Here is a 17,970-nt window from a genome sequence, read left to right as displayed (position 1 = left end):
GACCCTACCTAGCTGGCTCGGGCACCCCAAGCCCAGGAACCGGCACTCTGGTCCCAGACACCCACACTGCCAACAGGAGCAAAGGCGAAGTTCCAAGTGGCTTTGATGGCTGCAGAGGCTGGCGAGGGGGAGCCTGGGCAGGAGAGGCACAGGGTAGACACCAGTGACCGTGGACACCATGGGAGGCAGCCTCTAGATGCCCAGAAACTCTGGAGACCGACTCAGCAGATGAGGTTGGAGGTCTGAGCAAGCAGGTGAGAGTGATTAGAGAAACTTTGGGTTATTGATGGAAATTGACTTCATTTGTATTCAAGGCCAGGCAGGCCCGTTACAATTGGACAAACATCTCCTTAACAGCTGCTCTGAGCCAAGCTCTGTGCTAGTCAGGGAATGCAAAGAGTTAAAAGAGCAAGGAACTTTCTTCCCAGGGATTCACACAAGGCTTATCTAGGGCTGGTGGTGTTCTGCCTCTGAGGAAGGCCAGAGACACAGGCGAGGCCAGCTTGAAACATTTGACACTTCTGTTCCCAGTACGCACCACTCGGCGATGTGCACTTTGAAGACAGAATTGATGGGACTTGGTGACTTCTTGGATGAGAGTGTGAGGGAGAAGGAGGCACAGGTGGCTCCCAATGTCTTGGCTTGGCACCTGGAGGGATAGCGAAGGCATTTCCGAGAGACAACACAGGACAGTGAGTGGGTCTGGCGGGGACACGTATTCCAGATGGGGCCGGTTGAGCCTGAGGTGCTTGAGGCATACGCAGGTCAACAGGCATACACACATTTAGGGATCAGGAGAAACATCAAGATAGAGAAATGAATGAGTTGGTGCAAGGATGTGGGACCAAGAGCTGTGAAGGCTGGACAAAATGTGCCTGTTGGGTGGGGCAGTGACCTAAGGGTGCGCATAGCAGGCAAACAGCCTAAGACAAGACATGGCGGAGGAAGAAAGCGGCACAAAAATTAAGAAAAGGTAATAATTCCACTGAGCTTAAGCATGAGTTGCCTTAGGGTGGCTGTGAGAGGTGCATCACCACTGCAGAGATACAGAGGTTTAGACGGCAGAAGTTACTGCTTGCCTGGGTGAAGTCTGTACACAATTCAGCAGGCAACAGGGCGCCGTTGACGGGTGTGGAGCAGAGGTGTGGTGTAATGAAGGCTACGTCTCAGGGTGAGTCAACCCAACAGCACGTGATGAATTAAAACAAAGACCAGAACAAAGGAATATAGGAGACAGGGATCGTCATTTATTTGTTCATTCGACAAGCAGTGAGCCTCCTCTCTGCAGAAGCAACCCTTCTCCCCAACCTAACACCCAGACCCTAATCTGCCAAGGGTTTAGACACCAAATCACCCAGTGTTAATACTGCATGCAAACAAAGGGTAAGTGTAGGGTTCTACTGAACATTTCAGTATTATCAGTAAGTGTGAATGAGTTAAGGTCCCCTACTGAAAGAAAAGGAGTTTCTTTTATGCTTGTAGATCAAGGGTTTACTGTATATAAAACCTCGGTCTGCAAGCATAATTTGTTCCAGAAACATGCTTATATTCCAAAGCACTTGTAGAGAAAAGTGAATTTCAAGAACCTTGGCTCAGCTGTGATCATGTGACATTCAGCATCGCGTACTACTCGTATTACAAAACATCGCTCGTTTATCAAGTTAAAATTTATTAGAAATGTTTGCTCGTCTTGTGGAACACTCACAGAACAGGTTGCTCACAATCCCAGGTTTTTACTATATATACAATGGAACACTATTCAGCCTGAAAAAGAAAGGAAATTCTGACAGCTGCTACAATGTGGATGAACCTTGAGGGCATTGTGCTGAGTGAAATAAGCCAGACACAAAAGGTCAAATACTGTAGGATTTCACTTTATCAGGTACTCAGAGTAGTCAAATTCATAGAGACAGAAAGTAGAACAGTGGTTGTCAGGGGCTGGAGAGCAAGTTGTTTAATGGGTAGAGAGCTTCAGTCCTGCAAGTTGAAGAGGGTTTTGGAGATCTCCATACCGCACAACGATGTGAATGTACATGCTACTACTGAACTGTATACTCAAAATGGTTAAGGTGGCAAATTTTATGTTATGGGTATCTTATCAATTAAAAATGAGGATAATTTTTAAAAGCCATTTCAGAATGCTTCATAGAACAAAACCCAACTCTAAGAAATCTAAATCTAAAACAGTGATTTGGAAAGACTACAAATAAAAGAATAGGAAAGACACAGCAAGCAAACATAAACGAAAAGCAAACGAAAAGCAAGGCTGTGATCTTGATAGAGGACAAGACAGAACTCAGACTCCCAAGCAATGAATGAATGATATATGAAGATGACAGAAGAGCCAGGCCATCTGGGCATTCAGACAGCACAGAAGTTATGGGAACTGCGAGAAGAAATACAAATGCTAATAACGGGAGACTGAAACACACGACTTTAGTCCCAGATGCATCAAAAGGCCAAAAAAATAATACAGAAAACCTAAACAGTATAATCTATGAACTGCATTTCTTGTGTCCGTATCAAACTTTGTACCCCCCAAACAGAGACACTTCCTTTTAATGCACATCGCGGAAACTGACCACATATTAGAGCAAAAGAAACTGCAAAGCTTCACTCAGTGGTTTCAGTGGAATTAAAGGATATAGAAGCACTTTGAAAACTAAAAGTATCGGGGTGCCTGGGTGGCTCAGTCGGTTGAGCGTCCGACTTCGGCTCAGGTCACAGTCTCACAGTTCGTGGGTTTGAGCCCCGCATCAGGCTCTGTGCTGACCACTTGCTCAGAGCCTGGAGCCTGCTTTGGATTCTGTGTCTCCTTCTCTCTCTGCCCCTCTCCCGCTCACGCTTTGTCTCACTGTTTCTTTAAAATAAATAAATGTAAAAAAAATTTTTTTTCAACCTTTTTTATTTTTGGGACAGAGAGAGACAGAGCATGAACGGGGGAGGGGCAGAGAGAGAGGGAGACACAGAATCGGAAACAGGCTCCAGGCTCTGAGCCATCAGCCCAGAGCCCGACGCGGGGCTCGAACTCACGGACCGCGAGATCGTGACCTGGCTGAAGTCGGACGCTTAACCGACTGCGCCACCCAGGCGCCCCTAAAAAAAATTTTTTTTAATAAAAAAAAGAGAGAGAACTAAAAGTATCAGCCAGTATCAGTTACTGTTGCCACCAATACTATGACCGTCATTATTACCATTATTCACGGCTGGTGGTCTTTCCGCTCATTCACTGCTTCTCTTCCAAGTTCTAGAGGACTCTGCCAAACAGGTGAGGTAGAATTATGTAAATAAAATCTTTACTGTCGCCCCTAGAGCTACCAACCCTTCAGTGTTTACCACGTGCCACGTCCCGTGCAGCTTTAAACGTGGGCCTTTCTTAGAAATAGCTAATTGTTTTCATGAAAGTGAGTTTTCTGCTTCTCTTCTATCACCTCTGGGGCCTAGAGCAGTGCTGAGTGAATTTCGAATAAGTGTTTGGTGAAGACTTATGAACTGAAGTGCACGGATTAAGGACCTACTTCAAAGTCAGATCTGAGTTTCAGACTTCACTCTGGCACTTGCGAGCTGTGTGACCTTGGACAAATTAAATGCCCATTCTGAACCTTAGTTTTCACCTACGTAAACAGAGATAATATACCAGCTAGCATTGTTCAGAAGTTTAAATGTAGTAACACATGTAAGTGTCCAGCATGGTACCTCGTCTACAATAGGCATTCAGTAAATGTTAGTCTGAGGTTGAGGAAGGGTAGGTAAAACTCACCAAAACAGATAAACTTAGAATGGGGGTTGTTTTTCCTCAAAAAACAAATAAAAATCATCTTAAATTTTTTTTAACGTTTATTTATTTTTGAGACAGAGAGAGACAGAGCATGAACGGGGGAGGGTCAGAGCGAGAGGGAGACATAGAATCTGAAACAGGCTCCAGGCTCTGAGCTATCAGCACAGAGCCCGACGTGGGGCTCGAACTCAGACTGCGAGATCATGAGCTGAGCTGAAGTTGGATGCTTTACCGACTGAGCCACCCAGGCGCCCCCCCACCACCCAAATCACCTTTAAATAGAAACACCCTCCAATGCATTTGAAATGATTTTTTTAAATATCATGGGGGTAACAGTGAAGTCAGTTTAGGTATACCTGTATTATGGAATACTGCATTGCAATGAAAAAGGAGTGAACTCTATGTTCACCTATGAAAAGATGGCCATGATGTGTTGTTGGGTCTAAAAAAAAAAAAACAAAAAAAGGCAAGCTTCAGAGTCTGAACAGAATAGTTCCCTTTCCTGGTTTTTAAAAATTATGTATGGGGGTGCCTGGGTGGCTCAGTTGTTTAAGCGTCCAACTCTTCATTTCAGCTCAGGTCATGGTCTCACGGTTCATGGGATTGAGCCCTGTGTTGGACGCTGTGCTGACAGCACAGAGCCTGCTTAGGATGCTCTCTCTCTCTCTCTCTCTCTCTCTCTCTCTCTGCCCCTCCCCAGCTTGTGCATGCACTCTCTCTCTCTCTCTCAAAATAAGTTAAAAAATTATGTACGTATAGAGAAAGATCCAGAAGGATATACATCTAATTGTCAAAGGGGAGTGAGATTAGGAACGTACAAGAAGTTTCTCTTTTAACTTTTTACATCCCAGTTTCTTTTGTAATTTCCAACACACACACACACACACACACACACACACACACACACACACACGTAAAAAAGAAAAAAAAAATAAATAGGACAAAAATTCTCAATTTCTCTTTGGCCTGTCATTTTCATGGGCTTGGGAAGCAGTTTAACTGAACAGAGGAGGTGGTTAATTCTTCTGGCAAGGGAAGGGATTTCCAGACCCAGCTTTTCCTTTTGAGAGAAAGAGGCTCAAGGAAGGGGAGAGGGAGAAAGCACTGCTCCAGCATTACTCATTACTCAGCGGATCCAAACAGTTAGTCCCGTTCTCGTCCCTGCCACCATTGCAGCCCTGACACAGAGGAACAGAGAAACTCTTTGATAAATGTCAGCTAAAATAGAGCAATCAGCTGAAAGCCATTTGCTGAGCCGTCTGACTGCCCTGGGCTGGAGGTTTTCCTTTATTCATTTATCATGATATACAGCTTTGGCCAACATACACACAGGAGAGAAATTGTTGACATGTGGGACCCAAGTACAGAAAATCTTTCATTTTCCAACCTCCCCCCCCCCAACCCTGTCTGTTCACCAAATAAGTTTTTGTTTATTTAAAGACTACAGAGGATTTGGCTGTTAAGAACCAAATGCCTTTGGAGTGGAGTTACAACATAATTTATCATTTCCTCTGTTTATTAAAAAATCCTGCATCTTTGAGAAGCACATTTGCTAGGAGTGGGGACTTTCGGCCACTCACGAAAGGCTGCTGCAATGCCCCCGCCATGTGGCTTACCCCAAAAAAGGCTCCTCGATTGCTATTTCCATCCCTGTTCTTCCCTCAGCTGACTTCCGATCGTGTGATGGCCACTCAGGGCTGGCGAGAGGGGTTGGACCGAGGACAGGTAAGCGGGGCAGGAGACTGTGTTAGCTTCTTTCACTTTTGACCTGATTCTGACCTTGAACCCCCACTGGCTGTGCACAGTGTGCGCCACTAGTACAAGCAGCGGGAGAAGAGCAGACTTCCCGCAAGGGATAGACTGTGAGAGGAGTCAGACAGCAAAGGGAAGCTGGGTGCTGCTTCGAAGGAGTGCGGCCAGGCCTGGCTGCCGCCCAAGGGGGGCCACTCGAAAGGCAGACAAAACTGGAATGGACTTCCTACCTCCCACCTGAGACAGTCCAGTGTGCCGTGCACCCCTCAAAGACAGAGGTCACACCTTACCCATTTTTGCATTCCCAGCATGTAGCACAGCACCTGACACACAGTGTGCTCAATAAATGTTTATGAAGGCTGCAGGATGCGTGGGCAGAGCACAAGCTTTAGATCAGGCCTCAGTTTGAACCCCAGCTCTGCCACTTGCTAGCTGTGTAACAACCCCCGGCAAGAAACTTGACCTCTTTTGAGCTCCTCCCTCTTGGTAAAATGAGACTGACAGTGAAGAATGGAACCTTCTATCACTTGCTAGGCTTGTTACTTTGGGCAAGTTACCCAATACTCTCAAGTCCCCATTCTCAGTTTTTCTATTTGTAAAGTGGAGAGAATACACATCTCGCAAGTGTACCATGAAGATTAAAGATATTGCTTAGAACTGCATCTAGCTCATGATGGCTATATTATGAATGAGAGAAAGGAAAGGAAGGGAAGGGAAAGGGAAAAAGAAGGAAGGAAGGAAGATTAATTATTATTGGAGAATCAATCAATTGTTTACTGGAGAAAAAAACCTAACAACCCAGCACCCAAAGATGAGCCACAACAAACCACTTGTCTGTCAACAACAGGCGGGCCCTGGGGGAAAGGTATCTCATCACCAAGTAAATGCTGAGGACAAAGGCAAGGCAAGAGTGGAAAATGACAGAATGATGGTGTTATGATTGGAAGGACAGGAAAAGAAGCCAGTATTTGTTGAGCGGCTACTCTGTGCAATTCATTCACAACACATCTCGATGCCTACTATGTTCCAGACATTACGCTAAGATCTGAGGAAAATGAAGATCTAGAGGCTAAGTATCAAAAAGGTTCAATTCAAGGCAGTAGACAGTCCTGAGAGCCAATAATAGGAGCCCTAGGTTGGGGGAATGAGGAGGACTTCCCGGAGCAAGTGGTACCCAAGCAGGGACGTGAAGGATGAACAGGACTGGTCAGGTAGGTCAGCAGCGGAGGAACGGTAGAGGCAGAGAAAAAAGCATGTGTGAAGATGACTCAGAGGCAAAAGTACTGTTCTGGTGGCTTTCCGTAAAGGTCCTTAGGGAACATTAATCCGGATTGACTCTACCCGTTCCTTTGTGGTTGTTATTCTTTACAATTTATTTTGATTTTATTGTTACGTAAGAATGGGCCTCTGGCGAAGGGATCCAGTCACAGGTGGAGGCCCACACCAGCCCAGAGTTCAAAGTTGGGGACAGGGCCTGACTAATTGAGAAGGAGGCTCCCAAGATGAGAAACAGACGGGCTAAGCCTGTCAATAGTCCTAGTTGCTTGGCAATGTCACGATCAGGGCAAATGCCTGACGTAGAGGCCATCTGTCAGCAACAGATACTCTCTGAGGGCCACCCATGGCAGAGGGCCAGGGCAGAATGGGGTGGACAGGGAGCAGGAAGAAGAGAAGCAACAAGTCTGGGTGCCCCACCAGAAGGCCTGGAAGGCTGAGCCTCACAAACACTGACAACTGCAAGACGGCAGCCTTCGGTGTAGACGGGGAAGAGGGGTGCCAATGTGCCACCCACGGGCTCCACCAGAAACCAGGCTCTGGAGTACTGCTGCCCCTGGTGGGCTTTCATCCGAGGAGTTCTTTGGTCTTCGCTGCCAGATGCCTGTCCAGCTCTGCTACCGTATCATCGGCCATTTGGCTGATCTGCAGGGACACAAAATGAGACAGCCCGATAACTGAGGCTGGCGAAGGAGAGGGGGACAGACATTCCAAAGCTATGAGGAAGTGATCTGGGAAACGGTAACGGTGACAAAAGCCTCACACTATTCAGGCACCATGCTGATTCCTAACAGCAGCCCATGAAATAGATACAATTATTATCCCCATTTCACAGATGAGGAAACTGGGGCAGTGAATCACTTGTTCAGGATACACAGCTCAGGTAGCAATGACAAAATTGAATCCTGAGTAGTCTGATTTCACAGCCCAAAATTCTTAAATATTATTATAGAATACAGAGAAGCCAGCTTTCGCTGTCACTTAAGGACCCTCTAGAATTTCCTACACCTCAGACACTCTGCTATCTAAATCCCATACTAATTGATAAGAATATTAAGATCCCAACAGTTTAAGCAGAAAAAAGAAGTCCTGAGAAAAGATGAAGTAAATCTGGTTAACAAACCTGGGAAATTTCATCAGACACTGAAGAAACGCAAATGGAAACAAGATATAATTCAGTTATCATAGTTAACAAAATCTGATGTTGTCGTTTTTAATTACAATATTCGACTCCAGAAAGCTATGGTAAAATGGATAAGCTCGTACATCAGTGAAAAGAATTCAAGTGGATGCAAATGTCCATAACATTTTTTCACCCCCCAAATCTCTCCACTGGGAAATTACCACATGAATGGAATCTGAAAAAAATTTCTAACGTTCTATATGCAAATACATATTATATATATATATATATATATATATATATATATATAGACACACATATATATATATAGGCTTTATTTTTAATAACGAAAAGTCAGAAAATCTAAAGTGATAGAACAGGGAAGCGTATGAGTACATACAGCCATTAAAAATGGCAAAGACTGTCTATTTCTCGCGGTGAGGGTATAAGCACGAGAAACACAAAACAACTTAGTAAGTGCGGCAGCTTCCCTCCCACGTCTAAAAGGGACCCGAGGCAGGAAGCCTTGAAGGGGGCAGCACGGGGCCCAGGATGTGTGTGCTCAGTGGCACAGCAGCTGTTTGACATCTTTATTTGCAGACCACAGGCCTTGGCCAGGAACTGGGAACTAAATGCACTGTGGAAAGGGAAGAAACTAAAAAGGATTTGGAGCAACTGGCCCCGGGCAGGGAGACAACCAGGCTCTCACCATAGCAACAGCTGCTTGTTTGTAGCTGGGAAAGCACCGCTTCAGGGGCTGCTGGGCACGTGGCTGGGCTCCAAACGGCCGCTTGGGCCCTCCTTGCTCAGCCACGTACTCTTTAGATGCTCTGCCCACTGCCCCCCCCCAACCCCGCCCCCGGGGCGGCCACCTTGCACGATGCGTGGCATGGTGCCTGCAGCACTCACTCCAGCGCCTGGAGGCCGGCAGCCTGGGAAGGCAGGAGCCAGCATCACAACGCTCCTCTGGGACAATGGCGTGGAGGGCAGTTTGGGTTCAAGTGTGGGGACCAGGGGGAGGAAGAATACCTAGGGTAACAGTGCGATAATGTGGGTGCTGGATTACATTCTCAGCGGGATAACAATGTGCAAGTCACTGAGCCTCGCTTTCCTCATCTCTCAAATGGGGACGCTGGGCCCTTCCTCAGAGTGGTTGTGAAGGGCTAAGCGCGTTCATCGATATGCAGGCACAGCGTAAACGGCTTATTTGCTATGCAAATCGGCTTGTGTTACTCTGAGTTTATCATTTCCTGACTTCAAGTTAATCGATTCATGGAAATATTTACTAACTTTCTACCAAATTGTAGGCACAAAGTGCCCCTGGGGACAGTCAGGCTGCAAGTTCATCTTGTCTGTCTTCGTCAGACTTCTTAAGATAATGATCACCGGGGCGCCTGGGTGGGCGCCTGGGTGGGCGCCTGGGTGGCTCAGTCGGTTGAGCGGCCGACTTCGGCTCGGGTCATGATCTCCCGGTCTGTGAGTTCGAGCCCCGCGTCGGGCTCTGGGCTGACAGCTCAGAGCCTGGAGCCTGTTTCAGATTCTGTGTCTCCCTCTCTCTGACCCTCCCCCGTTCATGCTGTGTCTCTCTCTGTCTCAAAAATAAATAAACGTAAAAAAAAAAAAAAAAGATAATGATCACCAACAATGACCCCACTGCCACCAGCAGCTCCCTCCTACTGAGTATCACTACATGTCAGACACTGGGCTAAAAACTTCCTGTGCACTATTTCACATGATCCTCAAAACATATGAAATGCTGTTATTATCTCCCTTTAAAACATTGTGAATATTTCATTAGTTCACCTGCCGGTTGCACAGCAGTTCTTTAGTATGCAAAGGGGTTTTGTCCTCTGTTATTTCATTCAAATCCAACAACCACACATAACCTCTGTAAGGCAGGTGGGTCAGGTATTATCCCCACTGTACAGAGGAGTAAACCAAGGCACAAAATGTTAACTCTCCTGCCCAAGGTCACATCAGAAAGTCAGTGGTGAGACTGAGTGAGGAACTCACCCACCCCAACTGCCAGTTTGGTGCCGCGACTCCCCTGGGGAGTCCCCCCACCCCTCCGGCACCAGTGGAACTGGGTGAGGGTCACTCCAACAGCCGATCCCAGTTCTACATTCAAAGGGTGGGGAAAGGAAAGGGACGGGCAAATATAGCGGACGCTTAGCGAGGACCAGCAACCCCACCAGCCGCTTTTAATATATGCCCTTTGGTCTTCTCGCCAGTCCTGGGAGATAAGACCCACTACTCCCACTTTCTAGAAGCTCAGAAAGGTGAAGCCGTTCGCTAACCTGAGCAGCTGAGAAGTAAAAGAGCTGGGATGGGAGTCAGTCCGGCCTGACTGCCGGCAGAGCAAGAGTCCTTTCCGTTTTAATACACTGCCTCATAGAGATCACATCACCATCACCCTACCGCCACCACATCTGCTCCCTTCTAGTGCAAGAGAGGGGAAGGCAGAGACAGGAAAGGGGATGGCGGGAGCACAAGGCGCACCGGGGCGGGCTGGGTAAAGTCAGCCTTCCCGAGGCCTGTCGGAACACCCAGGGCCTCACCTGGTCCAGCCCCCTGCCTGCGTGCCTGTCCTGTCCGCTAGGAGCCCTGCCCTCCTTCAGCCACCAGCACCCAGCCTCACTCAGAGCAGCAAGCTCCTCAGAAAAAGACGGCAGTGAAAGATCTTGGCCAGATGTACTGGTGGTTTCTGCCAAGTGCTTTCATGCTCGGCAGGCCCGTTTACTGACGCAAAGGTGAGAGAGCAGGCTGGCGGATGTCAGAGTCCCGGGAGGGCAGGCCCCTGTCCCTCTTCGGCAGAGCTGGCCTGGGCTGAGGACTGGGAGGGTGGGGGTGGGGGTGGGGGTCAGAAGGGACTCTAGGGATAGAACCCACAACCAAATCCTTCCATTTTTATACACCAAAGAAGGGAGAGTTTGATAACATAGTTTTTAAAAATCTGACCTCAAAAGAATTTTGGAACATACAAAAAAATGTCCCACAAAGAATAATATTGAAATTGCTCATAATCCCATTGCCTGAAATGATGAACAACATTCTCTAGTGGATAAGATGCCACCCTTTTTTTTAAGATTTTATTTTTAAGTGATCTCTACACCCAATGTGGGGCTCAAACTCACAAGCCCGAGATCAAGAGCCACATGCTCTACCGACTGAACCAGCCAGGCACCTCTAAACTGCCAATCCTTTTATGTACATAAAAGGTTCTGTTATAAAAATGGAGTCATATTATAATATTGTTATGTAACCTACCTTAAAAGAATAAATTCCAGGGCTCCTGGGTGACTCAATTGGTTAAGCGCCCGACTTTGGCTCAGGTCATGATCTCGCAGTTTGTGAGTTTGAGCCCCGTGTCGGGTTCTGGGCTGACAGCTCACAGCCTGGAGCCTGCTTCGGATTCTGTGTCTCCCTCTCTCTCTGCCCCTCCCTGCTCGCACCCTGACACACTCTCTCTCTTTCTCTCTCTCAAAAATAAACATTAAATAAATAAATTCCAAAAGAAACTTACCATATCTGCAAAATATTTTTTATAACTGTCTCTATACAGAGATTCCAGTAAGTGGGTGTAACACAATTTATTTTCCCACTGTCAGAAATTTAGACAGTTTCCAATTTCCAACAGATACCTCTGTAGGTAAGATTCTCAACAATTTTATTTTGCATAAATTCCTAAGCCACTGAATCAGAAATGTATGGATTTTGGTATATATTGCTATATTATTTTAGAAAGGTTGTATAGATTTATACAAAGAATAACTTAATCTTTTCTGTGGAGTGTAGAAACAAAAGCAATACTTCCAAGATAAGCAGCATTTCAAGCTCACACTAAAAATTCTGGGTTCAGATGTTAGGCATTAGAAAAGGCAACAAATTTTTACAAATATACATATTCTAAAAACCTTGCGAGTGATTTAGGCAGTAAGAATCTTAAAAATATGCATTCCCGTTGTGCAATAATTCCACACTTGGGACTCTATCCTAGGGAAATCATCTCTACAAAGATTTATGTATAAAAATATTCACTGCAACCTTATTTATAACAAAAAAGTTTAAACAAACTAAATGTCCAACAAGAGGCTTATGAAAGTGAATTATGGTATAAACCACAAGACAGACTATTTCGTAACCATCAGAAATGGCTGTTTAAGACACGAGAAAATGCTAATGGTTTTAATGCTAAACAGAAAATATAAAAAGCTGAGTACAAAACTGTATGAATACTACATTCTCAGCCGTGTTTAAAACTGTGTAGTTAAAAAAAAAAACAAAAAACAAAAAAGAGGGAAAGCAGAAATACTCCAAAATGTTAAGAGCAGTTGTCTCTGCAATGTGGGTTTATGGTGTGGATTTTTCCCCCATGTTTTAAAACAGTCTTCTGAACTCTACATTTTCTACAGTGAGCATACATTACACTTTAATAATCAAGAACAAAGTAAACAAATACATTTTTACAAACTTTGATAAAACAACAATCAGCTTGTCTCACTTATTCAAAAAACCAAAACAAAAAACACACACCCAAAACTCCAGATTAGTGCCTTCTGTCAGAGAAAAAGAATAAAACAAAGTGTGCACCAGCCTGTCTCCTGAAGATTTTCTTACTCAAACTTTTAACCATATGACAATAAACTATTAATCTAATGATAAGAACTCACATTTAAATGATAATATCTTAAATAATAAAGGTTCTTGCACTGGATATATTATGTATATACACGGTGATCCTTTCTCTTGTAATATGACGTTATACCTTTCCAGAGATAACTTGAAGGTCTGCACTAGAATGTTAACAATGGTCATCTCTGGGGGATGAGATTCCAATTACTATCTTCTTATTTTTTTTAAAAAAAAATTACATTAAACATGTATAAGCTTAGCATCAGAAAACTAATAAAGTTATCTTCATTTTGAAAAATAAGAATAGTAAACAGTTGTAAGTATTGAAGAAAAAAATCTAGTCTAAATAGGAAGGTGAAAAGCCAGGTGCTAGTGTGAAGGCTTCTAGCCACTTTGTCAAGTGGGTTTTATCAAGAGTATTGCTTATCTGATCATTCTTCCCATTGCAGGGAACACAGGCTCTGGTCCCTGAGGCACAGGGCCAGTCTTGTTGAGTGAGGAGTGCCTGGCAGGTTCCCGAGGTCCACGGGCCTACCACTAAGAAGCAGTGAAAAGGTCTAGTGTTGACTGTAGAGACAGACTCTCCTGGGGATGGACAAGGAGCTGGCCCAGGTGGGGCCAGGGACAGACTCCTGCAAGGCAGGATGGGTGCTCAGAAAGGCCAGCCTAACCCAGGAGCCTCTTTTAGCTGGTACAGGGAAAAAAGAGAAGAAGAGGGCACAAAGAAGGTGAGAAGGGAGCTCTGAGAGTCCAGGAGTTGGATATTCTAAAGGTGCTTCTAACATCTCCAGGGCAACCCTTTAAGGCAGGAATTAAAAATCCCTTTTTACAGAACAAACGGACTACAAGGAGTCAAGAAATGTCCCCAGGGTCACAGGACATCAAGTGCAGAACTCCCTTGATCTAACTCTGGTATCATCACAGGGGTACACCGTAAGGCTTCTAGGTCATTAATTACCTTCTGTGTCTGCTTTTGCAGAATTATCTGGGCAGCTTTTTAAAAATATACATTCCTAGGTAAACATACTGAATATCAGAAAATGCAGGAGCAGAGCCCAGGCCCAGCTTTTTCTTTGGTGGTGGTTAAGGCCAGCCTACAACTGGCATTCTAACTGCTGGTCCAGGAGGAGAGCAATTGGTTAATTTATGGCCTCCTCCAGATGCCCCTTAACAGCGTTCCTTGCTTCCAACCTCTTCTCTCCTTACTCCCCATCCTGCCCACACTCACATTCAATCTTCCTAAAATAATGATTCTATGGTGGATGCAGAGGCTTTAAGCTAGCCTGTTATACTATACTAAACATTATTCTATCTCCTAAATACTAGTAAATTCATCTTCCTATCTTAATTCCACCGGTTCCGTTTCAGGTTCAGACCACCATTTCCTGGCTGGATTTCTGTAACAGCCCCCCTGGCCTCCCTGCCTCCAGTCGTGCCCCCTACAATCTGTCTTCTACACAGCCACCATAGTCATCTTTCATAAGCACAGATATGACCTCCCCGCGGTCTGCAAAAAAGAAAAAATCTTGCCAGGGAGTTACTATATCAGAATCACGGGAGGAGCATTTAAAAATGCAGATCCCATGGGGCGTCTGGGTGGCTCAGTCAGTTAAGCATCTGACTCCGGCTCAAGTCATGATCTCACAGTCTGTAAGTTTGAGCCCTGCCTTGGGCTCTGTGCTGACAGGTCAGAGCCTGGAGGCTGCTTCGGATTCTGTGTCTCCCTCTCTCTCTGCCCCTCCCCCACTCACTCTGTCTCAAAAATAAACATTAAAATTTTTTTTTTAATGCAGATCCCTAGGCCCCACCCCAGACTCACTGACTCAATCTCTGAGAGCAGGGCCCCAGAAACCTGTATTTTTATAAGCTCCTCAAGTGGTTGTGATGCTGTGGTGGATTAGACTACTATTCTATAAATATTCACTCCCTCCCCTGCAGTTCCATGAATATATATATTTTCCTGTCTCAGTGATACTGGGCTTGGCCCATGTGATTCACTTGGCCAATGGGATGGACCAAGAACAGGTGCTTAAAATGTACTTGAGTGGTTAGGCTTACGCTCTTGGCATCTGCTGTTGCAAAGATGCCCTGAGAAGACTGTTGACTCCAGAAGACTGAGAGACACATAAAGCAGAGTTGAACCCAATCCAACATCTGGAGCCAAGCCCACTAAGCCCAGCCTAGAACCACGACCCCCCAGCTGAGCAGATACGAGACTAAGAAATAATGCCCGATATTGTAAATCGCCGAGTTTTGAGGTGGTCTGTTAGGCAGCATTTATCAGACAACTGATAAAGTGGCACAGCCCGTGTGGGAGTCTCTGGACATGCTAAAGTTCAACCTGCTCAGCGTGGCCTCCAAGCCCTTCCATGAACTGGCCACTGTGTCCTTTCTACCCATTCCGAAGTCCCAGCCACTGTTCACACCAGTCACCCACCCGCACAATGTTCTTTTACACAGCATACCTTTGCGTTGTTATTCTACCTTCCTCCAGTCTCTCAATGTTTTACTGCAGCTGTTCAAGTGCCGCTACTCAGCGTAGGAAGAACACCGTTAAGTCCTTCTGTGTCAGCACCCAACCAACCACACGACAGTATTAGCAAACAGGCTCTGAAGTTAGTCTGCCTGTGTTGGGATCCACTGGGACCACTTACCAGCAGTGTGGCTTTGAGCGAGTTATTTAGCTTCTCCGAACCTCAGTTTCCCCACGACCCACTTCACAGCTCTGTAGCAACGGGGAGAAATGAAGGGTTCGGCGTGGAGCCTGGGACCTAGCAAAGCATCAACAGCACCCTCCCTTCCTCCATATCCCCAGGGCTAAGCCCAGAACAGAGACTCCATCAGTCCTGATCACGTCAATGGAAGAACCAGGGGTATTGTTTTAGTTTTTCTCTCTTCAGACACAAACAAGTGGTTCCCTGCGTCAGAGACGTAACTACTACATCTGTTGGCGGTAGTTACCTGTTTCTCTATGAGCCTAATGGTGTCCTCGGAGACCTTGTCTTTTGATTTCTTTAGCTTATTCATTGCGTTGGTACGAACTTTCCGTAAAGAATCCTTGGCCTTGTTGGTGTTCTGTTTCGCCAGTTTCACCAGCATTTCCCTGTGCTCCCTGGTCACTCTGATTAAAAAAAAAAAAAAAGAACATTTCAGCAAGATCATCCTCTACAGTATCTGTTAGCCAAGAATTTAACATGACTCTGTCCACTAGCTCCACGGTTTGGAGCTTTGCTCTCCTTTGGTGATGACCTTTACGTTCCTGAAACGTGCCCAGGGGTGTGCTCAGGGTCAAGTAAAGTTCCTGGTGAGTCAGGTGAGGAGAGCTACGAAGAGTACTGCTTAAAAGCTCAAGCCAGGGTGTCCTAACCATGCCACCTGACCATGCATAACTGACTTCCTCTCCTCAGAGTTCCCACCTGTATAATGGGGATGCTGTGAAGATTATATGAGATGGTGCACATAAACTGTTTAGCACTGGCCCTGGCCCATTTTAAGTACTCAATAAAAGGACGTCACTATTAGCTCTACCTCTACCCCTTTCTCACCCACTAAAGATGCAACACAAATGAGTGATGATGCTATAGAAACGTGCCATCGTCAAATCTCTAAATCACCTGAAACAAGTAGCAATCTTCAGAATCTTATTATTTTAGCAAATTACTTGTGCGTCACTTCAAAACTGACCAAGACAGAACACGAGTCCCAACCACCACACCAGGAAACTTCCACAGAGACGTCATGAGAGTGTCTGACACATGTAAGTGCTCAATGACACTTATTTTCGCTATTCCCTTCCTCCTCCTAACAACGCCAATGAGCACATTGAAGGCCTACTACAAACCCCTGGGAAAGGCTGAACCTTACAACTATATGAGGCACTTATTATTATTCTTATGTTACATGGACTCATCACAACAACCCAGCAAAGTAACCCAACACGTTTGCTCTGCCTTTGTTTCTTGGTCACGTATACAGTTGAGTGCCTACTTACCTACAAAAGCAGTGCCGGGCATGTGAACAGTAACGGACTTGTGGTCAACACTAACAGACCTTTGTTCTGTTAGTAGGGACCTCAGCCAGACATTTACCATGGGAGTGCGGGAAGTGCTGTGGTAAGGGAAGCAGAGAAGTACAAGGTGCCACAGGAGCACAAAAGCAGCTCAGCTAACTCGCCAGGAACCGTCCAAGTTGGGGCAGGCAGCAAGCGAGGGAAGACTCTCCTGAAGAAATAATACCTAAGTGCGGCAGTCTTTGGGTCTGCTCACTAGTGTTCTGCTTCTTATTCCTTCCAGTAGGAAAGCATTTTTCCTGTATCTCTAAAGTCTGGTGCGGCTCCACAACTGCTCTGGTCAATGAAACGTGAGCAGAAATGACGCACCTCAGGGCAGAAGCTTTAAGAGCCAGTGTGTGCTCCACCATATTTGTGTCTGTTGGCTGCAATACAAGTGGAAACGGAGCTTCCATCAGCTTGGGTCCCAGAGTGACTATGATAAACAGCACCCACCAGGCAGCATGAGCAAGAAACAGATTTCTGTGATAAGCCATGGAGATTTGGAGATGGTCTGTTACTACAGCATAGCCCGTCCTGTCCTAATACACAGCTAGGTTCTGAAGAATGAGTGCCGGTTGTCCGTGCTGGCGTGGCAAGGGATGGATTTCCAGGAGGAAGAAAAGAGCACATATAAAGGCTTTCAGCTGCAGAGACCAGGTTTCATTCGAGGAATTACTGGACACAGACAACAAGAGAGTGACAAGAGGCTGGAAACCCATACCATGGAGGGTCTTGCAAGATCATGAGCACCACTTTACAGATGAAGAGAATGAGGCCCAAGAAGTTTGGGCCAAACCCAGGCTGACCTGTCTCAAAAGCCAATAGTCTCAATATGACAAAATTCCTCTGCCCCCCCTGGGTCCCGAAATGGACATCACTGGCCTACGGTTCCTGACCCTCCCATCAGTGTGGTTCTTGCTTGGTGAGGACGATCCCAAGTTCTGGGTCTATGTTCCACGTGAAACACTGACAAGCAGGTGTTAAAGATTTAGTGGCATCTACCTGCTATTTTTTTTTCCCTGACAGGATGAGGGAAAAAAAAAAATTAAAGAATTTTGAGAAAAGATGAGCTCTGAAGACAAAGCGGACAGATGCATTATAAATCAATTCTTCTGGATTCAGCTATTTGAAGGTATTCTCAAAGTAGAAATGATCCTGATTACTGCCATTATTAAGCCCATCTATGCCAGGTGAGTACTTTAAGTACATTACCTCAAAGACCCTCGCAACAACTCTTCCAGCTAGACTCCCCCCATCTTCCAATGAGGAAATTGAGGCGCACAGGTGTGGAGTGACTTACCCATGAGCCTGAGTGACGGGACTGGGATTCAAATCCAGATCTCTCTGCCCTGTGTGCTT

The 17,970-nt window shown here is 45.7% G+C and overlaps 1 protein-coding gene across 12 annotated transcripts in view; it reads right to left on the bottom strand.

Annotated features, from left to right (window-relative positions):
* The window catches only part of MRRF (mitochondrial ribosome recycling factor), a 72,233-nt gene that overhangs the window by 13,731 nt on the left and 40,532 nt on the right, over window positions 1-17,970 (bottom strand). For 9 of the 12 annotated variants that reach the window (XM_006939432.5, XM_045043771.1, XM_045043776.1 and 6 more), the window contains 2 exons: window positions 15,522-15,681; window positions 4,987-7,450 (listed from right to left, as the gene is read on the bottom strand). In XM_006939432.5, coding sequence (XP_006939494.3) covers window positions 7,373-7,450; window positions 15,522-15,681 — 238 coding nt within the window. In that variant the 3' untranslated portion in view covers window positions 4,987-7,372. Of the gene's footprint in view, window positions 1-3,037; window positions 3,258-4,986; window positions 7,451-14,411; window positions 15,286-15,521; window positions 15,682-17,970 lie in introns of those variants that run through there. The other 3 variants (XM_019816482.3, XM_011288462.4, XM_006939433.5) reach the window with 3 other exon arrangements.

Source organism: Felis catus, chromosome D4, assembly GCF_018350175.1.
Source record: "Felis catus isolate Fca126 chromosome D4, F.catus_Fca126_mat1.0, whole genome shotgun sequence".
Taxonomy (NCBI): domain Eukaryota; kingdom Metazoa; phylum Chordata; class Mammalia; order Carnivora; family Felidae; genus Felis; species Felis catus.
This window is presented reverse-complemented; position numbering and strand designations above follow the sequence as displayed.